General features: G+C 38.7%; 1 protein-coding gene across 23 annotated transcripts in view; it reads left to right on the top strand.

Moving 5' to 3' along the window:
• The window catches only part of FRY (FRY microtubule binding protein), a 611,006-nt gene that overhangs the window by 510,191 nt on the left and 75,656 nt on the right, over positions 1 to 25,159 (top strand). For 19 of the 23 annotated variants that reach the window (XR_004966082.1, XR_004966083.1, XR_004966081.1 and 16 more), the window contains 3 exons: positions 4,054 to 4,128; positions 6,172 to 6,342; positions 9,147 to 9,155. Coding sequence is in view for 20 of the 23 variants with exons in the window: in XM_036299692.1 (XP_036155585.1) it covers positions 4,054 to 4,128; positions 6,172 to 6,342; positions 9,147 to 9,155 (255 nt within the window). In the remaining 3 variants the exon portion in view is untranslated. The remainder of the gene's footprint in view (positions 1 to 4,053; positions 4,129 to 6,171; positions 6,343 to 9,146; positions 9,156 to 25,159) is intronic. The other 4 variants (XM_036299680.1, XM_036299688.1, XM_036299695.1 and 1 more) reach the window with 2 other exon arrangements.

Below are 25,159 nucleotides of genomic sequence, written 5' to 3'. Positions count from 1 at the left end.
TATAACACAGAGCAAAGCAGCTAGCTGCCAGGTCTCTCTGTTATCACAGCCTAAGAGTATTCACTCCATAAGTGCCTCCATTACTGTGTCAATGTCATTGCACAATTAAGTAAAACCCTGCTTCATAGGGCTCTTTTGGTTACATATGACAGAAGCCCAATGAAAAATACCTTAAGTGGAAAAGGAATTTATTAACTTATGTGTCTTAGCTTCAAGCACAGCTGGATTCTAGTATACCAATTCAGAAACTGGATCCCTAGATTCTCTCTCCTACTCACTGTCTCTACCCTCTCTTCCCAGGCTGGCACTGCTTTCCTCTCTGTTGACATCATTCTCATGCAGGCTCTTCTTAGATTTCCATGGTCTTTGGCTCTGCTGATTTCAGAAGGATGGAGCCTTTCCCTGACCACACTAATAGCAATTAGAAAAAGGACTTGCAGGAGAGATAGGAACCAAGATAGCAGCATAGATAAGCACTGGTTCTCACATCCTCCCACAACCACATCAAAATTACAACTAAAATACAGAACTATCATTCAGAACTGCCTGAAACCTGGCTGAATGGAAATCCTACAACTAGAGAATTAAAGAAGAAAGCACATTGAGACTGATGGGAGGGGTGGAAGCTTGGAATGAGCTGGGCTGACATCCACATGTGGTTTAATCAGGAGGGATACCTTGATTGTGGAGGCCTCCCGTGAGGAGCAAGGGGTCCCAGCCCCACACCAGACCACGTGGTTCCAGTGCTGGAAAGAGAAGTCCCATAACTTTGGGCTATAAAAACCAGTGTGAATTGTGGCCGAGTGACACAGAGGGTTGCTGGAGTCCCAGGTGTTCCTCTTAAAAGGCTGGTACACAGACTTACTCAGACTCACTCCCTCTGAGCTCCAATACTGGGGCAGCAGCTTGAAAGGATTCAGGGACATACAGGGAGGAACTAAATTATCTGGCACCAGGGCAAAAACTCAGGGTAGCTTTCTCTCAGACAAAAATGCTAAGACCTCCCACCACCCCCACAAAGCTAACTGGCAGGTGCCATATCTGAGTCTCCATCACTGTTTGCACCACCCTGGTGATCACTATTTGCACCACCCTGGTGATTCCCTAAGATCCCACCCCACCCAATATGCAGCCCCACCCAAGCTGTTTGCAATGGCTTTTCTATAGAATGGCCTGTCCTGGCTCAGGCTTCAAATGTTCCTAAAATCTCTCAAACAAGCAGCATCTGGACTCTGTGCACCATACATCTCAATAAGTGGCCCCAGGCCCAGCACTAGCAGCAGCTTGCCTTGCTTCCCAGCTTGGCCTCTCCTGGTTATCTCTAAGCCCAACATAAGTAGCAGCCATCTGCAGGTCACTTTGTAGCTTATACTGGGTAGTCCCAAGCAGGACATAGGCAGTGGCTAACTTTTCATTTCCAGTGAGGTCCCAGAACCAGTGCACCTCGTGAACAGCTTCAGATCATGCCAGATTATAATTCTACCACACCCATGAACCACAAACTCAAGGGGAAGACTCAGTAAGCACCAAACCCCCATGAAGCAGGTCTTTCTCCATAGGGGTGTCACCTGTATAGAAGTTTTTCTACTGTGGTAGCCCCTGATCCTCACAGCCAATTGGCCTGGGGGTCAATCCCTCCCAATTTTACCAACAGCAATCGAGGCTCAACTACAACAAAACAGTGCACAGAGTCCACACAGAGGTACACATAATGGGGAGGCTGAGCCACTGGGCCCTGAGAATCAAATCAGCAATTTGGAATATGAGGAATCAAAAAAACATCTAATCAGAAGAGCAAAAAGAAAAAAGAATCCAAAAATATGAAGATGATGTAAGGAGCCTCTGGGACAACTTCAAGTGTACTAACATCCATGAGGGTGCTGGAAGTAGAAGAGAGGGAGCAAGAAATCAAAAGCCTATTTAAAGAAATAATGACAGAAAACTTCCCCTAACTGGTGAAAGAAATAGACATACAAGTCCAGGATTGCAGAGAATCCCAAACAAGATGAACCTAAAGAGGACCACACCTAGACACATCATAATTAAAATGCCAAGGGTTAAAGACAAAGAGAGAATCTTAAAAGCAGCAAGAGAAAAGCAGTTTAGTTAGGCAGGACCCATATGACTGTCAGCTGATTTCTCAACAGAAATTTTGAGGCCAGAAAGGAGTGGCAAGAAATATTCAAAGTGATGAAAAGCAAGAACCTACAACCAGGATTACTCTACTCAGAAAAGCTATCATTTAGAATTGAAGGTCAGATAAAGAGCTTCACAGATAAGAAAAAGCTTAAGGAGTTCATCAACATCAAACCAGTATTACATGAAATGTTGAAGGGTCTTTTTAAGTAGAAAATTTTTTTAAAAAATAAAAATATGAACAATAAAATGGCAATAAATATATATCTATCAACAACTTAACCTAAAAATCAAAATGAATCTAATGAATAAAAATAAACTGATGAATAAAATAGAACCAGAGGCATGGAAACATTGAACAGACTGACAAATCTCAGAGGGAAGTCAGAGGTGAGGGTGGGAGGGTAGATTAACCAAAGAATTTATATGCATATATGCATTACCCATGGACATAAGCAATAGGGTGGTGAAGGCCTGGGGCAGGGTGGGAGGATGCAGGTGGAGGAGGGAAAGGAGGGGTGTGAAAGGGAGGGATATTTGTAATATTCTCAACAATAAAGATTAAAAATTAAATAAATAATTTTTTAAGTTATAATGAAAAAAGAAAGAAAAAGGATTTGCAGCTTATGTGAGGGAGGCAGAACCCCACTTACAGGGATAGCGGCTGTCCCCAAGATAAAATGAAGACCAAGTGAGCACTAGGCAGGAAAAATACTGTTCACCCAGTAGGACTCACTTTCACTCCTAAAGGTTGAGGAAATGGATCACATAGCAGTACCTGCTGGAACACAGCTGGTCATCAGTGAGTGTCCACTGATTTGGCAAAGAGAAAGAAATGCACAGCCCATTCCATGTTCCTCAATATCGATTTCTTCCTGAGATTATAAAATTCCCACTAAAACTTAGGAAAAGAGCTTACAAATCTCTTGCCTTGCTTCAATATCTTTCAACACTGAAAAGACACTGTATTGAGTGTCTCTTCTATAACTTGGAAAGAAGGATGCAGCAAACTGAGTTCCATTAAGGAGAAAGTCTATGAGTGACGTTGGCCTCCTAGCAGTCGCCACATAAGTGTAAATCAGATTAAAAAGGGAAAGATCATTCTAGAAAGATCAGGAAGATTGCTTTGAAAGCAATTCTGTAGTACATGAATATTTTTAAGGCTCTGGACACTCTTTAATTTTATTCTCAAACTACCATTCATTCTGAGACCTAGTTGATCTGTGTTACTGGAAAATGTGATGTCTTACAGAAGAATCTGCTTGCTTAAGGTGCTAAAACATGAGGTGTATGGAGAACACAAAAAGGAACTAAAGTTGTTTAACTTTAGGAAAAATAAATTGAACATATTTAATACAGCTTGCAAATAATTGAGTTTTTTTAATTCTGCACAAAGTAAAGTTAGTCTCCTCTTTAAGGAAAATAGGTTTGGGCTGTTAACATAATAGATTTAATTTATATTTAAGGAAAGCATTGCTAATGCTGAAAGTTGTAGCATATAAGAAAGATTATAAAGGAAAGGGATGAATATCTACTAAAGAATCTTGAGGTTGATTTTCAGACCCTGATCCCCCACCTTGGGAAAACTTAGATCAATACTGTATCATAGAAATAGAAGGTGACCCTCACTCTAAATGTTCTAATAGTCACCTTTTTTAAAAAATTAAAACAAACAGGTAAAATGAATTTATAACATATTTTACTTAACCAAATATGTCTAAAATATTATTTCAACATGTAATCAATATTTCACAATTATTAATTCAATGTTCTACATTCTTTTTTCATGCCACGTCTGTGTGCATTTTACATCTCAGTTCTCACTGGTCACATTTCCAGTATGATAGCCCTATGTATAAGAGCAGATCTGGTCACAAGATGCCATGATTATAATCTGCCTGTGTGTTTCTTTTCCAGAAGAGGACAAAAGAGAAGTTGGTGCATGTCCTTTCTCTGTGTGGCCAAGAAGTAGGATTGAGCAAAAATCCATCAGTAAGTTCTAGCACATATCACATGTATTTTGGTATCATTTCTTTTTTACTTTGGTCTGTTTTTACCTTTGGTCAAAACAAGTTTAGAAGATTTACCTATGAATTACAAGTATAATATCTACCATCTAGATCAAACCCCTACATCATTTCTCCCCACAGCATGGTTTTTAGTCTCATCTTAATTCAGAAACTATGAAAGATTTTGTTGGCTATTTGCTCCAGGCTTTCTGTAAATAAATACTCAGTTATTTTCAATTTTTAAAACTTCTTAATTTTTTAAATAAAAATGCCCAGCTTACTGCACCACCAAATATGATACACATTCCTTTTGGATATAATTTTATTCTGTACACACAACTCTTACTGTGATGTTATTATTTTATTCACAGTAAAGGTGAAAATAATGATATGTTATCATGTTTTTTCTCATGTAAATTTCCACTGATGTTACAGTTTTTTAAAACCATGCCATCAGGCTTTGAAATATATGAATAACTAAAGTATTAGAAGTTAGCTTCTGAAGCCCTTCTAAAATTTAGAAAATTCAAATTGTGTATGGGAATCTGTTGTAGCAAAAGCAATAAAAATCTCAGAGTCTGACTTCACCAGGTATTTTTTTGACTGTCTGGCAATGTGCCCTAGCCAGTTATTAGCTCAGCTTGGCCTCCATTGAAGTCACCATTTTGGTGTTAGTGATCAGTGGGTTTGTTGCTACCCCTGTGACATTATTTAGGGCAGAGGGAACAAGATGACAGTGGCTAGAACAGGTGGAGCCTCCAAGCTCCCAAGGGAGAGAAACAGGAGCACTTGGCCTTCGCAATGCAGTTCTGCCAGCCAGGGCCATTTCTTACTGCCTTAGCAGGTGGCACTTCCTCCTTCAGATCCGAACCTCCTGTTTCTGTGCTGATGCCTTTCTGGCTGGAAATGTTTACCTGGAGGATGTTACAAGTAAGAGCAGCAGCACAACTGAGGAAGCCAGAATTCTCATCTTGTCTCTCACCAGTTGACTGGCCCTCTGTGTTGTCTGTCTTACATGCCCTAATACCTGCACAAACTGTATCACGTAAACACATAAGAAATAATGACTGTCCTGAAATACTGGAGAAAAAAAGTACCTGTAAATCCTCTCATTCTTTTACTTTTGATAGACATTTGTGTATTTAAATTCTTCTAAATGATTGCCTACTTTTCAAGGATGACTGGATGTTGTAACAGTTAAATAAGAATCCTGTTCACTTTATTTAATATCAATCTGTATTCAGGAAAGGCTGAATAACAAAACATTTAGCTTCATTTGTAGCTTATTATTTCTACAAAGTTCTGTTAAGATGACCCAGCAAAAAGACCTCAAACAAAAATTTTAATTTTAAAATATTACTGTATTAAATTTTTTAATAGAAAAAGTCTTGTTTTGTTAAATCAATAGGTTAGGAATTTAAGTGTAAATTATGAGCATGGTTGCTCAGCTACACTTCTGTAGTTCAAATGAGCAAGTATTATACCTTTTGGCTTCTGTTTCTTATTCCTTTCCAGTTCCTGGTTTATCTCTGAAAGGGTTAATTCCTTGCTCTCATAGTTCATTCTATAATAGCTTATCTTGGCATTGGGAATCCTAAAAATATTGTGTGACACTGTGTGTCATCTGTGTGTGAGTATGTACAAGTACCAACCTCAGTCAGTTCAGAAACAGTGGAACTTGTCTTGACTGCTGATTTGTGAACACACAGTTGTCTCACAAACACGCACAGACACCCCTACACACACACACACATACACATACACATCCAGGTAGGGTCGAGTCTTCAGCCAGTAAGCAGCCATTTGACTCTTGAAACATTTTCCTGGTGCATGAACTTGTGTCTTTGCACTAATTTTAATCTGAAGGCACCTGTCCAACATAAATAATAACATCCTAAAAATATCTGCCTGAGGAATTAGGTGTGTACTGGAAACAGTGTGATGAAGAGCCAGTGATGGGGTTTTTTTGTAGCACAAACAACCAGAGGGAGATGGTTTCTCAGGACGGGACTTTTTGGATTTGTAGGTAATTTTTTCATCATGTGGGGACTTGGACCTGCTGGAGCATCAGACGAGCTTGGTATCTTCCGAGGATGGTGCCCGAGAACCAGAGAACATGGATGACACAAACAGTGAGCAACAGTTCAGAGTCTTTAGAGACTTCGATTTCCTGGATGTAGAACTAGAGGACGGAGAGGTATAGTACTTTATCTAAAAATAACCCACTTGACTAACAAAGTTTCTTTTTACCTACTAAATAATGAATTTTTATAACTGCGTCTTTCATTGAAAAGCTGTAAACTTTATTTTAAATCAACGTATTCCAAGTTCAGCAGCTTCACTTTGGCACAAGTTACCACACCCTTCCTGTCTGAGCCCACAGCCAATGCTGCCAGATTATTTTTAAATGGCCATAATTTGACTGCTGATGACCATACAAAGGCTGTGTGTAAGTCCAACAGTGAGCTTTAAACACACACACACACACACACACACACACACAAAATATTCAAGTTTTGAACCTGTTTGCTGGTACCTGGCTAAAACAAGCAGAGCATTTAATGCTTATAAACATGAAATTGCTCTAATTCTTATTTTGCCTACGACAAAATCAGCCAGGAGCCTGAGGCCTCTGGGGCCTTTGTGCTGCCTGATGAGGTCATTAGAACTCAAAACAGGATGGAGGGCACAGGAGAGTTTTCTGGCTCTGATGTAGATGGGTGGCAGGTTTTCCCCACAGTTGGAGCAGCTTAACTCAAGTCTCAATAGGCAAAGCCAGATTTGTGTATTTGGATGACAAGTATGGTCATAAGATGCTTTCAGTTATGAATCATATTTTTGAAATCTGGGATTGGAAGGCAACACATCATCCCTTTGCTCTCATTTTGATAGTTTGGGGGGTGTTCCAGTTGAGTTGTAATCCTTTGCCTCAAAAGGTGGAAACAAAATTCACTAAAGGGAGATTGGTATGTGTGAAAATGCCGGATACCCCTGGTACCAGGTCAGCTCCTGGTGTTAGTCAACATGCTTGAGCTCACATGTAACTGTACACAGTCTATTTCCCAAAGAAAGGGCTTTCTGCTATACTGAAAGTTAAAGCAGAGGCCCAGATTCAAAGTTTATCATCTCCTATAGTGGAACGGCACCTCCTAACTTAACCAACTTCTTACCGTAATTAACTTCTTACCTTCCCTAAAAGGGTGACTGCTGACCAACTCTTTTATATCAAGGTGAGGCCAAGGGGCTATATGCTTTTGTCCCTTTGGCCACTGATGACCCTAGATATCTGTGCCAGCAAGGGAGAATCACATCCTCAGAAGGAACAGTATTTTCTTTACCAATCTTTTCCTGGACACAAGTTTTGCAGCACAGTATGTAAAGAGCTAAAGGCACTTACTGCAAAGCAACTTTAAAATAAGTGTCAGCTTCTCACCTTGAGTTGTTCTAGAACCAGTAGAAAGTAGTGCAGAATTTTCTGACTGTTCATCACAATTAGTAATAAAGATATCAATCTCGAACTGTGGTGATGATTGTTTTAAGTCTTCCATGAAATATAATGGTTTTGAATATCTCTGAGCCAGAGCTACATGGAATGTCACAACATGAGTTCCCTGGCCTGAACAGCTAACCCCATCTTCTCTCCTAGGCTAGAATTCAAGCTCAGGCATCCTCTTCACTCTGAAAATAAAACTAAAGAGGGAAATATTGACCTTGCAAGACACACATCATTTTCTAAAGTCAATCAAAGAAAAACATGTTATATAATTTGACCTAACAGGAGAATCAGACACAGTTTCAGAACAACTCACAAATTTAATTCCTATCAAAATAAAGGAAGAAAAATCTGAGATGCCCATCACTTGAAAATAACTATGACACTAATGTTTGTCAGGGACAAAAAGTAATGAATACTACTGGTATTCTCTATGTTGTCCTAGCCAACAAGAACTACATCACAGTGATGACTTTATCTTATATAATTAAGATTTCATAGACACTCAAGAGTATGAAAGTATAATATGTACCCAAATAAAATAAACCATGTGAAAAAGTTTTAACCACATCTCACTAAGATACAATAAGGGATGCTGTCATGCTTATGAGGGGTAGTGTAAAAAGTGCAAGGCTTTGGAGCCAGGCAAGGTCCAACTTTGAATTATAGCTCTGCCACTGACCTCACTCACTGTATGACCATGAGCATGCAATTTCTCTTGGCTTTCTCAGATACTCAATGGGTATGATAATACCTGTCTATAGAGTAGATATGAGCATTTAGTGAGGTAACCTAAATAAAGCTTCTAGCAGTGTCTCAATGTCCATTCCTTTGTACTATCATTGGTGAATAATTTCAGTTTTTCCTCATCTGAGAAAGTTAAGCATATTTACCTTCTAGATAAAAACACAATTATCAAAAAAGTCAGTTTTTTTGGTTACATCTACTTCTTTTCATTAAATTGCCTCATAATTTATTGCCTAATATTGGTAAGAGTTTGGCCTTGAACTTTTCAGAATCTTTGCAAGGTGCTGTGTCTTTGCTGTTAACTGCATATCAGCAGTGAAGAGACCATGATCACACACACCTTTCTCTTGGTGAGCAGGATCAGGTGACACTATCTTTTTGTTCCAGTTGATGACCCTGATACATTTTCCCATGACATTTCACAATTTTCTCACAAATACTTAGTCATCCCCCTCCCCAAAAAGTGTTGAGGACAGAAAATTGGCCACACAAAGGGAAAGCTGTTTCAGAAATTGTATTTGTGACTTATTGCCCCAATTCCATCATCTACCACTATGAGGTTGGGAATTTCTGGTTTGATGTTGATTTTCCCCTTGGGTGTATATACCTTTACCTTTGTTTAAGTTGCATCTACTGAAGTATATATTGTTAGCACTGTTCATTGTGGTAAAACTAAGAGAAAAGCACTTTAGTGTCCTTAATATCATTATTTTAAATAGACCTTTTAATTTGTTTCTCTGTTCACCCCATCTGCTGCCCAGGAGCTTCAGGTAAGAGGATGCTCTTTTTTCAGGTATGCAAGCGAATGTTTTGCGTTAATGCAGATTGATAACAACAGAGTTGCTTCTTCCTCCCTTCCAGCATATGTATGCTTGTTTGTATGCATATTCACATTGATGGGTGTGTGATATAAGACGTCTTTTTTCTCAATTGCTCTAATCTATATATATAAAAGCCTAAGCGACCGTTATGGCGGAATGATTGGAACGACCAGAATGACCGGTCACTATGACACACATTGAGCAGGCAGGCAGGCGAGTGGTTAGGAGTGAGCAGGCAGGCAGGCAGGTGAGTTGGTTAGGGGTGAGCAGGCAGGCAGGCAGGTGAGTGGTTAGGGGTGAGCGGTTCCGGATTGTGAAATGGATGTCTGACTGCTGGATGTCTGACTGCAGGGATCGGGCTTAAACCAGCAGTTGGACATCCCCCAAGGGGTCCCAGATTGCGAGAGGGCACAGACCGGGCTGAGGGACAGCCCCCCCTCCCCATGCATGAATTTTGTGCACCGGGCCTCTAGTACAGGTATAATTCTCAATTCTCATGCCTCATTAATCCACATTTTCACCAAATCAACAGTAACAGCAGTCTATGCCCAGTGTAGTATTCTAGGATCTAGACATTCATATTTCTGTGAAAGCTTATGGTTCTATCTCATGGTCAGTGGGGATACCTCCAGAATTGTTCCCTGAGATAGTTCATCCAACCCATCAACTGATTTGGTACAAAAGAACCAGTTTTATGAATTTATATTTTACATTTATATTTGTATATTTCTCCTAGTCATTTTCACATTCTTTTTTTTCTCTATCTAGCATTCTCATTTTTCTTTATATATTTTTTTATTTCTTCACACATTGCATTCTTTTTCTTTCCAGAACTCTTGCCCTTCCAAGTTTTTTTTTTTTTTCACTAAAATAGCTATTTTTAAATTTCAGCACAATAGTTAGCATATGCACCAGGAAAAAACTTTATTTGGTAGTAATTTGTCACAGCAGATATAGATAAAAGGTGCAGATATGGATAAAAAGTACAGATATAGATAAAAGGTGCTGATATAGATAAAACAGCAGATATAGCTACACAATATAGAAATCATATCCTGAATCTGATTTCTTTGTATAATCTAATAGTCCTAAAACAATAATAAATGGGGTTGATTAATGATAATTTGTATATTGTATCCAGAATGTGTTTAGGATTCTTACCTGTTGCTTTCTACCATGAATCACCAAAACAGATTTTGAAATAGCTAAGCATTTGCTTTATGAGAGATCTGTGAACTATTCTATCAAGCTTTGTGTTATTAGGAGCCAGAAGAAATAGCCCTTAAACCAGAGGAAAATTAATCAACTTAATGCTCACTAATTTTAACAGTAATTTGCATCTCTCATATTATATTATTTTATTAACTGAACTCTCACCCTAAAAAGTTAATAGTGAGCCATCAGACAGTGCTTCAAATGACTCATAAATGGAAGGATTCTATACTAGATGTTATTCAGATTACCTATTCGTTTCAGTTAAAACTTGCTTACCAATGAGATGTAATATTTCCCTTCTTTTATTCCTGTTTGAAGAGAGAGAGAAAAATATTGTGAACACACAATACAATATATAGATGATTTACTATAGAATTGTATACCTGAAACCTATATAATTTTATTAATCAGTGTGTCAGCCCCAATAAATCAATAAAAAGTGAGAGAGAGAGAGAGAGAGAGAGAGAGAGAGAGAGAGAGAGAGAGAGAAAGAGAGAGAAAAAATAAAACCAAAATTAATTTCTACAAAAACATTTTATGTTGGTCAAATAAACATACTTAACATCATATGGTTTGTAAACAAAGTCTGAGATAGCTTTTTTTAAAACTTGCTTTGCCCTTAACCCAGGTGGTGCCTCACCCAACTCGCATGCCACCCAGGGCTCTTTCAGTGGCTGAGCATTACAGGTAGCTGACAAGTGGCAGCAGGTCTTAGCGTGCTTGAGGTCTTTTGTAGCAATGGGCCTTGGTTTGCAATGTAGCCCCTCCCATGCAAAGCCAAGCCCAGAATAGGCAGTTATCAACTGAGGATTGCTAGGTAGTACCTAACAGGTAGCTCAGTCCTGTAACAGGCAGCATCTGACATGGCCCTGCACTGGAGTCCTTCCCAAGGGGCCCCAAAACCAACACACCCAATGACCAGCCTCAGACCACAACAAAGAACCACCAGATTAGTGTCCCAAGTGACACACCCAGAGGGAGGTCTCAGCAGGCACAGACCTTGTTAGGGCAACTCCTTCTCTGTGGGGACAGCCACAGCACAATAGCTTTTATGCTGTGGTCATTGATAATCCTCAAGCCAGCCAGGCCGAGGGTCAAACCTACCCACTGATGTGCCAACAGCAATCAAGACTCAACTGCAACAGCAGGGCACACACAACCCATACAAGGCACACTCCTGGAAAACGCAGTTCTGGTGATCAGATAGAGTGCCCCATTGGGCCCCACAGGACACCTACTATGGGAGACATAGCAGATCTACCTAGTACAAAGAAATAAACACTTAGGGTAGACAAATGGAAAGACAAAGAAGCATATCCCAAATGAAAAAAGTGGAATGGAATAGGAATCTCTAGAAAAATAAATAAATAAAATGGAGAAAAGCAATCTACCAGATACAAAGTTCAAAACATTGGTAGCAAGGATGCTCAAGGAACATATGGAAGAATGAACTCAGTGTGAATTTCAACAAAGAGATAGTAAGCATAAAAAGAGACATTAAAACCTTATAAAAATACTCAGAAATACAGAATACAGTAAGTAAAATAAAGAATACACTAAAAAGAATCAACAACAGATTAGAGAATTGAGTCAGTGATTTGGAAGACAAGGTAGCAGAAAACACCAAATCAGAACAGGGAAAAAAAACAACAATTTAAAAATGAGGATAGCTAAAGGGACCTCTGGGAAAACATCAAGAATAACAGTATTCTTATCATAGGGGTGTCAGAAGGAGAAGAGAGATAACAACAGATTCAGAACCTATTTGAAGAAATAATAACTGAAAACTTCTCTAACCTGGCAAAGAAAAAACTTTATTTCACTTCCATACATGTCCAGGAAATGAAGAGTCCCAACAAGATAAACTCAGAGTCCTACACCAAGACACATCATAATTAAAATGGCAAAGGTTAAAGACAAAGAGAGAATTTTCAAAGCAGCAAGAGAAAGGCAGTTACCTACAAGGAAACTCCACAAAGATTGTCAGCTGATTTCTCAACAGAAAGTTCCCTTTTCAGGCCAGAAGGGGCTGGCACAAAATATTAAAAGTGATGAAAAACAAAGACCTACAACCAAGACTACTTTACCCAGAAATTCCATGATTTAAAATTGAAGGAGAGATAAAGAGCTTCCAAGGCAAGAAAAGGCTAAAGGAGGTCATCACCATCAAACCAATATAATAAGAAATGTTAAAAGGACTTCTTTAAGAAGACAAAAAAAGAGGAACATAAATATAAAAAATGAAATGGCAATCACTATGTACCTACTAATAATTACTTTAAATGTAAATAGTTTAAATGCAGCAATTGAAAGACATAGGGGGCTAAATGAAGGTAGGCAAAGGGGGTGTAGGGAATGTGGACAGAAATAGACTTTGCTTGAGGTGATGGGTACATTATTCAGTGTGCAGATGATGTTTATTGAGTTGTACACTTGAAACCTGTATGGCATTGCAAACCAATGTCACCCCAATAAATTCAACTTAGAAATATATAGGGTAGCTGTATGGATTAAAAAAACAAACAAACAAAAACAAAAAACAAAAAAAAACAAGACCAATAAATAAGCTGTCTACAAAAGGCCAACTTCAGATCAAAAGACACACATAGACCAAAAGTTAAGGGATGGAAAAAATATTTCATGCAAATGGAAACTAAAAGTAGCTGGCATATCAATACTTATAGCAGACAAAATAGACTTTAAAACAAAGGATATAAGAAACAAAGAAAGACATTACATAATGATAAAGGGACCAACCCAGAAAGACAATATAACCCTTGTAAACATTTATGCACCCAACATAGGAGCACCTAAATAAACAAAGTAAATATTGGTGGACATAAAGGGAGAGATCAACAGTAATCTATATATATAAAAGCCTAAGCAACCTGTCAACCAGTTGCTATGACATGCACTGACCACCAGGGGGGCATTAAACTTGGACAGATGAAAAGAGAAACAGGCAATTGAGTCTATGGAAGATCACAGGCAAGTGGGGCTGAGCTGCAGTTCCCATTGGGAGGCTGGGCCATCAGCCCAAATTCTGCCACTACCCCGGCACTGCTCTGGAGGCATGGCACCCCCAATCCACCTCTCTGATCATGTCCTCCCTGAGCAGCCAGAACCAAAGGACAGAGGGAGGGAAAAAAGAGACCAGGAACTCAGTCCCTAACACCTGACTCCTCCTATCAGACCGGAGCCACCCCAGGACTTATAGGAAGGCATGCAAAGTGGGCCTTGCAGTGCAGCTACTGCAACTCCCCAGTCTGCCCTGGGTGCCCCTTGGGCACTCACCCCACTTCTCTGAGCCTCAGTCTACACCCCTACCGAGGCTGTGGGAGCTCCACCCTAGGGATCCATTTCTTCATAGCTGGGTGTGGCAGACTAGGAGATGCAAGGGGTGGCAGTGGAAGATGGGGGCAGACACTTGGCTGACCGGGATGAGCAGGGCCAGGATGAGCGGGAGTGGCTCCTCCCTGGCCACCTGCTGTTTCACGCACTACTACATCCCTCAGGGGATGTTAGATGCCGGTTTCAGTCCAATCCCTGTAGGCCACACTGAGGGACCCCACCAGTGCACAAATCCATGCACCAGGCCTCTAGTACAGTCATAATAAGGGACTTTAAATCCCATTGACATCAATGGATATACCTTCTACACAGAAAACCAACTAGAAAACAGTGACCTTAAATGACACATTCAACCAGATGTATTTCACCCCAAAGCAGCAGAATATACATTCTTTTCAGGTGCACATAGAACATTTTCCAGGATAAAACACATGTTAGGCCACAAAAGCAAGTATTAATGAAATTAAGGAGATTGAAATCTTATCAAGCATCTTCTCCAAACACAATAGGATGAAACTAGAAATCAATCCCAAGAATAAAACTGAAAACACAAACACATGGAGGCTAAATAACATTTTACTAAACAATGAATGGGTTAACAATGAGAATAACAAAGATATCAAAAGGTACTTTGAGACAAAGAAAAATGAAAACACAATAACTCAAAATCTATGGGGCAAAGCTAAAGCAGTCCTAAGAGGGAATTTTATAGCAATATATGTCTACCACAAGAAACAAGAAAAATGGCAAACTATCTAACCATACATTAAATGAACTAGAAAAAGAACAAAACAAAAAAAAGTGAGGAGAAGGAAGAAAATAATAAAAATCAGAGTGGAAACAAAATAGAATCTAAGAAAACAATAGAAAAGTCACTGAAACTAAGAAGTGGTTCTTTGAAAAGATAAACAAAATTAAAAAGCATTTAATCAGAATCAAGAACAAAAGAGAGAGAGTAAAAAATAAGGATCTTGCCCTAACTGGTTTGGGTCAGTGGATAGAGCATTGGCCTGAGGACTGAAAGGTCCCAAGTTCGATTCCAGCCAAAGGCATATGCCTGGCTTGTGGGTTCGACCCCCAGTAGGGGGCGTGCAGGAGGCAGTCAATCAATGGTTCTTTTTCATCATTGATGTTTCTATCTCTCCCTCTCCCTTCCTCTCTGAAATGAATAAAATATATTTAAAAAAGGAAAAAAATAAGGATCTCTTATCCTTTGAGACAGCATAAAGGGACTTGGAGAGTATTATGCTAAGCAAAATAAGCCAGTCAGAGAAAGACAAGTTTCACATGATCTCACTCATATGTAGAATCTAATGAATAAAATTAATTGATGAACAAAATAGATCCAGAAACATAGAAGCATGGAACAGGATGTCGAATCTCAGAGGGAAGGCAGGGGAGGGTGGGTGAGTGGAAAAAGATCAACCAAAGAACTTGTATCCATATATGCATAACCCATGGACACAGACATTAGGGTGGTAAAGGCCTGGGGCAGGCGTCTGGGGCAGGCTAGAAGAGGTCAATGGGAGAGAAAAAAAAGGACATATGTAATAGTTTCAACAGTAAAGTTTTAATTTTAAAAAACAAATAAATAAAATCAAAAATGAAAGAGGAGAAGTGACAACTGATACCATAGAAATAAAAAGGATTATAAGAAAATACTAAGAACAATTACATGCCTAACAAATTGGACAATTTGGAAAAAATTGGATAAATTCATAGAAATATATACTGAATCAAGAAGAAACAGATAATCTGAACTGACTGATTATTATCAAAGAAATTGAATCAGTAATCAAAAAACTCCCAACAAACAAAAGTTCCAGATCGGAAGGCTTCACAGGTGCATTTTACCAAACGTTCAATGAAGAATTAACACCTATCCTTCTCAAACTATTCCAAAAAATTCAAGAGGAAGGAAGGCTCCCAAGTTTCTTTTACAAGGCCACCATTATCCTGGTTCCAAAACCAGACAAAAACATTTTAAAAATTATAGGGATACAGCTCTGATGAGCATACCTGCAAAATCCTCAAAAAAATATTAGCAAAAAAAAATTCAGCAATTAAAAATATCATACACCAGATATATAAATGGCATCTGTTAGTGGTACTGTTAGCTGATTATGGGCAAGAACAGAGGCTGGAGGAAGGAAGGGAAGTAGTGGAGCACCCATATAACAGTTGGCATGATGTGGTCAGGGTTGGGAATCACAGTCAGCAAGCCTTAGCTTGACTGTGAAAAGTACAATAATGACCAAGACCCAAATTCAACAGGAAGGCTCACTTAACCCACATAAGGTACATTCATAGAGCACCCAGTTCAGAGAATCAAGGAGACTATACCACTGAGTCCCACAGGAAGGCCACACCACCAAAACTGGGAGGCACAGCAACTCACTCAATACACAGAAACAAGCAAAAAGAAACAGTGAAAATGGGGAAACAAAGAAACAGTCCCCAAATGAAAAAAACAGGAGGAATCACTGGAAAAAGAGCTAAATGAAATGGAGGCAGGGAGTTTATCAGAAACAGAGTATAAAGTAATGGTTTTTAGACTGCTCAACAGCATGAAAAAGGATATAGAAACAATGAAAAACAACCAGTAGGAAATGAAGTATGACATAGCTGAAATAAGAAATACCCTGGAAGGAAATCATAGTAGATTAGAAGAAGCAGAGGATCAAATCAGCAAATTATAATATAAGGTAGAAAAAAATCACTAAATTAGAGCATCAAAAAGAAAAATATGTAGAAAGCAGGAGGACAGGTTAAGGGAACTTTGGGACAATGTGAAATGGAATAGTATCCACATCATAGGGGAACCAGAAGGGGAACAATGCAAGGAAGGGATAGAGAACCTGTTCGAAGAAATAATGACAGAAAACTTCCCTAACCTGGTGAAGGAAAAAGTCACACAAGTTTAGGAAGCACAGAGAGTCCCAATCAAAAAGAGAGTCACACCAATATATATCTTAATTAAAATGGCAAATATTAATAACAAAGAGAGAATCTTAAGGTAACAAGAAAGAGACAGTTATCTCATGGGAGCTCCCATAAGGCTTTCCAAAAGGGAATGACATGAAGTATTCAAAATAATGAAAAAAAAAAAAGGATCTGAAAGCAAGACTACTATATCCAGCAAGGCTATCATTCAAAATTGAAGGTGAAATAAAAAGCTTCCAAGACCAAATAAAAAAGACTAAAGAAGTTTGTTAACACCAAGCCATCATTGCAAGAAATGCTAAAAGGACTGTTGTTAAGAAGAAGAAATAGAGAGAGAGGAACATGTGCATATAGAATAAAAATGGCAATAAATAAGTACCTATCAAAAATGAATCTTAAATGTAAATGGATTAAATGCTCCAATCAAAGGACACTGGGTTGCTGAATAGATAAGAAAACAAGTCGTCCCCCCCCCCCCCCCGCCAAAAAAAGAAAACAAGGCCCCTATATGCTGTCTACAAGAGACCAACCTCAGAACAAAAAAACTCACACAGGATGAAAGTGAAAGCATGGAAAAATATTTCAATGCAAATAGAAACAAAAAAATTGCTGGGGTAGCAATACTTATATCTGACAAAATAGACTTCAAAACAAAGGCCATAACAAGAGAGAAAGATGGTCACTATATAAACTATTGGGATTAATCTAACAAGAGGCTATAACACTGGTAAACATATATCCACCCAATATAGGAGCACTGAAATATACTTTAAAATTCCTAGAGGACTTTAAGGGAGAGATCAACAGCAATATAGTCATAGTGTGGGACATTAACATCCCATTAACATCACTAGATAGATCTTCCAGACCCCCGCCCCCCAAAAAATCAACAAGTAAACAGCAACCTTAAATGACACACTGGATTAGGTGGACTTAATTAATATTTAGAGAACATATCACCTCAAAGCTGCAGAATATACATTCTTTTTTTAAAATATATTTTTATTGATTTCAGAGAGGAAAGGAGAGAGAGAGATGATGATGATGATGATGATGATGATGATGATGATGATGATGAATGAGAATCATTGATTGGCTGCCTCCTATTCATTCTGTGTTATGTCTTGTGTTGAATTTTGTGCTGTTCAGTCAGCACCTCAAAACAGTTGGCATGACATGGTACGGAGCAAACCACATAATCAGACACTCTGAGAGGAGACTCTGTCCATGAATAGGACAATAACATTCAAGACCCAACTACATCAGGAGAACTCAAATATCTCAAGGAGGGAGCATCCCTTGAACATCCAGCCCATCAGACCTGAAAGACTGTACCACTGGGTCCCACAAAACATTTACTACATAACACCAATTTAAAAAAGCTGGGTGGTATAGCAGTTTGATCTAATACATAGAAACAATTACAAAGGAACAAAAATGGGAAGACAAATACACAACCCCCAAATGAAAGAAAAGGAGGAATCACCAGAAAAGGAATGAAATGAAATGGAGCCAAGCAATTTGTCAGAGAAAGAATTCAGAGTAATGGTTATAAGGATGCTCAAACGACTGGATGAGAAATTCACCAACAAGTATAAAAATCAAGAGAAAATGAAGAATGACATAGCTGCAATAGAGAACACCCTGGAAGTTTTCAACAGTAGACTAGAAGTAGCTGAGGACCATATCAGTGAGTTAAAAGACAAGGTAGAAAAAAACAGCTAAGCAGAGCAGAAAAAAAAAATTAAAAAGCAGGAAAGTCTAAGGAAGCTTTGGGACAACATGAAATGAAACAAATCTACATATAGGGGTGCCAGAAGGAGAGGAAGCTGAGCAAGGAATAGAAAACTTGTTTGAAGAAATAATGACAGAAAACTTCCCTGATTTGGGGAAGAAAAAAATCCACAAGTCTAAGAAGCACACAGAGTCCCAAACAAGATGAACCCCAAAAGACCCACACTGAGACACATCATAATTAAATTGGCAAATGCCAACGACAAAGTAAGGATCTTAAAGGTGGCCAGAGATAGACAGAAAGTTACTTAAAAGGGGTCTCCCACTAGACTATCAATTGATTTCTCAACTGAGACACATCAGACCAGTAGGGAATAGAATGAAGTATGCAAAGCAAGGACCTGAATCTAAGTATACTCTATCCAGCAAGGCTATCAATTCAAAGTTGAAGGTGAAATCAGGAGCTTCACAGGCAAAAAAAAAAAAAAAAAAGTTTAAGGGAGCTTATTACCACCAAACCAGCAAAGCAAGAAATGAAATGCTAAAGGGACTGTTGTAAAAAAAAAAAAAAAAAAAAAAAAAAAAAAAAAAAAAAAAAGGAGGAACAGAGGCATAAAGAATAAAAATGGCAAAAACAAGTACAAATAATAACATTAAATGTAAATGGATTAAATGCTCCAATCAAAAGACATAGGGTAGCTTAATGGATAAGAAAACATGACCCATATATATGCTGTCTACAAGAGACCCACCTTAGAACAAAGGACTCACAGACTGAAAGTGAAGGAATGGGAAAAAAAATTTTTCAAGCAAATGAAAATGAAAAAAAGTTGGGGTAGACAAAATAAACTTCAAAATGAAGGCCATAACAAGAGATAAAGAAGGTCACTTCATAATACTGAAGGGATCGATACAACAAGAGACTATAACTCTGAGAAACATATATGCACCCAATACAGGAGCATATAAATATATTTTAAAAACTTTTGGGTAATATCAAGAGAGATTGACAGCAATACAATCATAGTAGGAGACTTTAAGACCCCACTGACATCACTGAATAAATCTTCTAGACAACAGGAAACAGCAATTCTAAATGACACTAGAACAGATGGAACTAATTGATATCTTCAGAAATTTCCACCCCAAAGCTACAGGAAATACAGTCTCCTCAAGTACACATGGTACATTTTCAAAGATAGACCACATGTTAGTGCACAAGTTAACACTCTACAAATTCAAGAGGATTAAAATCAAATCAAGCATCTTCTCAGACCACAGTGGCATGAAGTTGAAAATCAGCTACAATAAAAATGCTTAAAGCAGAGGAGAAACCAAGATGGCAGCATAGGTAAACACTTGAAATTGCTGCCTCGCACAACCACTTCAAAACTACAACTAAAAGACAAAACGGACATCATCCAGAACCATAGGAAAGCTGGCTGGCTGGCTGTAGAGTGGAAATTCTATAACTAGAAAGAAAGAGAAAAGCACACTGAGACTCAGAGGAGTGCGGAAGTAAAGTGCAGAGGTAAGGAGGCACACTCGGAAAGGGCTGGCAGCTGAGGACGCAGCTGCCTTTTCAATCGGGAGGGAGACACAAGCTCCTGACTGCTCTGAACTCCAGTTCTGGGCGAGTCTCTGGGGACACAGACTCATATGGGGAGAAACTGGACTCTCTGACATCGGGCGGAACTCGAGGGCGGCTTTCTCTCAGAGGTGCTTGCAGCAATTACCATCGGACACTGAGACCCGGAGCCTCTTAGGGCAGGACTGAGGATCAACTATAGCTGTTTGCTCCACCCTGTTGATTCCCTGAGACCCTGCCCCACCCAAGCTGTGCACAAAGGCTTTGGCATATGAATGGCCTGGCCCTTTGCAATCTGAAAATTACCTAACAAACTGCAGCTGGGTCAGAGAGACCCAGAACTTCCAAAAGAAGGCCCAAAGCCCCACAGCAGCATGCATTGCTTCACAGCTGGGCCTCATCTGGGCATCTCCAAACCCCAAACAAAGAAGACGAATCTGCAGATCTCTCCATAGCTCCTGCTGGGTAGCCTCAGGAAGAAGCTAAATTAGCACCTCTTTAGAGATCCAAGAGCCAGTGTACCCAGTGGTCAGAGTGGGACCATCCAGATTACAACTCCTCAGAACCATAAGGGACACACTCAGGGGGCAGACTCAGTGAGCACCAGAGCCCCACTTAAGCAAGTCTTGCCCCATAAGGGTGTCTCCAGCACAGAAGCTTTCCTACCATAGACACAGCTGATTCTCAGAGCCAATTGGCCTGGAGGTCAATTCCTCCCAGTGATACCTACAACAATCAAGGCTTAACTACAACAGTACTGTGCACAGAGCCCACAAAGGGGTGCACCAAGAATGTCCACCTCAGGTAATTGGGGAGGCTGAGCCACTGAGCCCTATAGGACACCTAGCACAGAAAGCCACTCTATCAACACAGGGAAGCAGCCAAAATGCAGAGACAAAGAAACAGGTCACAAATGACAGAAATGGAGGAAAGCAAACTACTGGATATAGAGTTCAAAACCACACTTATAAGGTTTTTCAAGAATTTTCTAGAAACCACCAATAAATTTAGTGAGACCCTCGAGGATATGAAAAAGGTCCAACTACAAATTAGGCATTCACTGACTGAAATAAAGAATAATATACAGAGATCCAGCAGCAGACTAGAGGATCGCAAGAATCAAGGCAAAGATTTGAAATTTGAAGAAGCAAAAACACCCAACCGGAAAAACAAAAAGAAAAAAGAATCCAAAAATATGAAGATAGTGTAAGGAGCCTCTGGGACAACTTCAAGCGTACCAACATCCGAATTATGGGGGTGCCAGAAGAAGAGAGAGAGCAAGATATTGAAAACCTATTTGAAGAAATAATGACAGAGAACTTCCCCTACCTGGTGAAAGAAATAGACTTCCAAGTCCAGGAAGCACAGAGAACCCCAAACAAAAGGAATCCAAAGAGGACCACACCAAGACACATCATAATTAAAATGCCAAGAGCAAAAGACAAAGAGAGAATCTTAAAAGCAGCAAGAGAAAAACAGTTGGTTACCTACAAGGGAGTACCCATACTAATGTCAGCTGATTTCTCAACTGACTATGCAGGCCAGAAGGGAGTGGCAAGAAATATTCAAAGTGATGAATAGCAAGAACCTACAACCAAGATTACTTTACCCAGCAAAGCTGTCATTCAGAATTGAAGGTCAGATAAAGAGCTTCACAGATAAGAAAAAGCTAAAGGAGTTCACCACCACCAAACCAGTATTACATGAAATGCTGAAAGGTATCCTTTAAGAAGAGGAAGAAGAAAAAGGTAAAGATAAAAATTATGAACAACAAATACATATCTATCAACAAGTGAATCTAAAAATCAAGTGAATAAAAAATCTGATGAACAGAATAAACTGGTGAATATAATAGAATCAGGGGCATAGAAAGGGAGTGGACTAACAATTCTCAGGAGGAAAGGGGTGTGGGGGGTTCAGGAAGAGACTGAACAAAAATCGTACACCTGTGGATGAGGACAGTGGGGGGGTGGTAAGGGCAGAGGGTGGGGTGGGAACCAGGTGGAGGGGAGCTATGGGGGGAAAAAGAGGAACAACTGTAATAATCTGGACAATAAAGATTTAATTTTAAAAAATTCTCAAAGCAATCAACTACATGGAAACTAAATAGAATGCTATTAAACAATGAAAGGGTTACCGAAGAGATCAAAGAATAAAATTTTTAAAAATCCTGAAAACAAATGAAAATGAACACACAACAATCCAAAACTTATCTGAAAAAGTTAAAGCAGTCCTGCTAGAGAAGTTCATAGCACTACAGGGCTAACTAAAGAGAGAGAGAGAGAGAGAGAGAGAGAAAGAGAGAGAGAGAGAAATTGGTAGTAAGTTATCTAACATTACAACTTAAAGAATTAGAAAGAGAACAACAAGAATAGCCCAGAACAAGTAGAAGGAAGGAAATAATAAAGATCAGAGCAGAAATAAATGACGTAGAGACCAAAGAAAAAACACAAAAGATCAATAAAACTAAGAGCTGGTTCTTTGAAAGGATAAACAAAATTTATGGACCTCTAACCAAGCTCACTAGGAAACAAAAAGATAGGACCCAAATAAACAAAATCAGAAACAAAAGAGATAACAACTGACACCACAGAAATATAAAATGTAATAAAATACTATGAATGACTTTATTCCAACAAACAGAACAACCTAGACAAATAGACTTATTCCTAGAAAAATACAACCTTCCAAATCTCAATCAGGAAGAATCAGAAAACCCGACTAGGCCAATAACTACTGATGAAATTGAAGCAGTAATTTAAAAAAATAAAATAAAAAACTCCCAGCAAACAAAAGCCCTGATCCAGACAGATTCGCAGAGGTGTTTTACTAAATATTCAAAGAAAACTTACCCCTCAACTCTTCAAACTACTCCAAAAAATTCAAGAGGAAGGAAATCTTCCCAACTCTTTCTATAAAGCCAGCATCACTCTCATTCCAAAACCAGATAAAGATGGCAAAGAAAGAGAACTGCAGGCCAGTATCCCTGATGAACATAGACACTAAAATCACCAACAAAATTTTAGCAAACTGGATCTAGCAATACATGACAAAGATTATACATCATAACCAAGTGGGATTTATTCCAGGGATGCAAGGTTGGTTCCATATTCGCAAATCAATAAATGTGATACAGCCCATAAACATTACAAAACAGAAATCACATGATCATATCAATCAATGCAGAAAAAAGAATTTGACAAAATCCAACACCCTTTTTTGATAAAAACTCTCAGCAAAGTGGGAATTCAGGAACATACCTCAACATAATAAAGGCCATATATGACAAACCTACAGCCAACATCATACTCAATGAGCAAAAACTAACACCATTTCCTCTAAGAACAGGAACAAGACAGGTATGCCCTCTTTTACCACTCTTGTTCAACATAGTACTGGAAGTCCTGACTATAGTGATCAGACTAGAAGAAGAAATAAAAGGCATCTAAATTGGAAGGGATGAAGTAAACCTCTCATTATTCGCAGATGACATGATACTCTACATAGAAAACCTTAAAGACTCCATCAAAAAACTATTAGCTTTAATAAATGAATTCGGAAATGTAGCAGGATACAAAATTAACACCCAAAAATCCATAGCATTTTTATATACCAATAGTGAACTCTGAGAATGAGAAACTAAAACAACAATCCCATTTACCATTGCAACAAAAAAAATTGAGATATTTAGGAATAAACTTAACCAAGGAGGTAAAAGACATGTACTTGGAAAACTACAGGACTTTGAAAAAGAGATAGAGGAAGACATAAACAAGTGGAAGAATATGCCATGTTCATGCATTGGTAGAACTGACATCATTAAAATGTCCATACCACCCAAAGCAATCTATAGATTCAATGCAGTCCCTATTAAAATACCAATGGCATATTTCACAGACCTAGAACAAATACTAGTACTACAAAAATTTATATGGAACCAAAAAAGATCCCAAATAGCTGCAGCAATCTTAAGAACAAAGAGCAAAGTTGGAGGAATCACAATACCAGATATCAAGTTATACTACAATGCCATTGTACTCAAAACAGCCTGGTACTGGGACCAGAACAGGCATATAGATCAATGGAAAGGAACAGAGAACCCAGAGGACCCAAGTCACTATGCTCATGTAATATTTGACAAAGGAGGCAAGAGCATACATTGAAGAAGAGACAGTCTCTTCAATAAATGGTATTGGTAAAATTGGACAGGTAGATGTGAAGAAAAAATGAAACTAGACCTCCAACTTACATCATACACAAGAATAAACTCAAAATGGATAAAAGACTTAAATTTAAGATGTGAAATAAAAAAATCCTAGAAGAAACTATAGGCTCCAAAATCTCAGACATCTCTCATAGCAATATATTTACCAATACATCTCCTAGGATAATGGAAACTAAGGAGAAAATAAATAAATGGGACTACATGAAAATAAAAAAGCTTCTGCACTGCAAAAGATACCATCATCAAAATAATAAGAGAGCCCACTGCATGGGGGAACGTATTTGCCAATGATACTTCTGATAAGGGGTTAATCTCCCAAATATATAGGGAACTCATACAACTTAACAAAAGGAAGACAAACAATCCAATCAAAAAAATGGGCAAAGGACCTAAATAGACACTTCTACAAAGTGGACATACAGAAAGCCAAGAGACACATGAAAAAAATGCTCCAAGTCACTACTCATCCCAGGAATGCAAATCAAAACAATGCGATATCACCTAATACCTGTCAGAATGGCTATCATCAACAAATCAACCAGCGACAAGTGTTGGTGAGGTTGTGGAGAAAAGGAAACCCTAATATACTGCTGGTGCGAATGCAGACTAGTGCTGCCATGGTGGAAAACAGTATGGAGTTTCCTCAAAAAAATTAAAAATGGAACTTCCATTTGACCCAGTGTTCCCACTTCTAGGAATATATCCTAAGAAACCTGAAACACTCATCAGAAAGGATATATGCACCCCTATGTTCACAGCAGCGCAATTTACAATAGCTAAGACTTGGAAACAGCCTAAGTGCCCATCAGCAGATGAGTGAATAAAAAAACTATGGTACATTTACACAATGGAATACTACATGTCAATAAAAACGAAAGAACTCTACCATTTGCAACA

This window comes from Myotis myotis, unplaced genomic scaffold, assembly GCF_014108235.1.
Source record: "Myotis myotis isolate mMyoMyo1 unplaced genomic scaffold, mMyoMyo1.p scaffold_m19_p_3, whole genome shotgun sequence".
Lineage (NCBI taxonomy): Eukaryota > Metazoa > Chordata > Mammalia > Chiroptera > Vespertilionidae > Myotis > Myotis myotis.
Note: the sequence above shows the minus strand (reverse complement) of the source record. Positions and strands in the feature narration are given on the sequence as shown.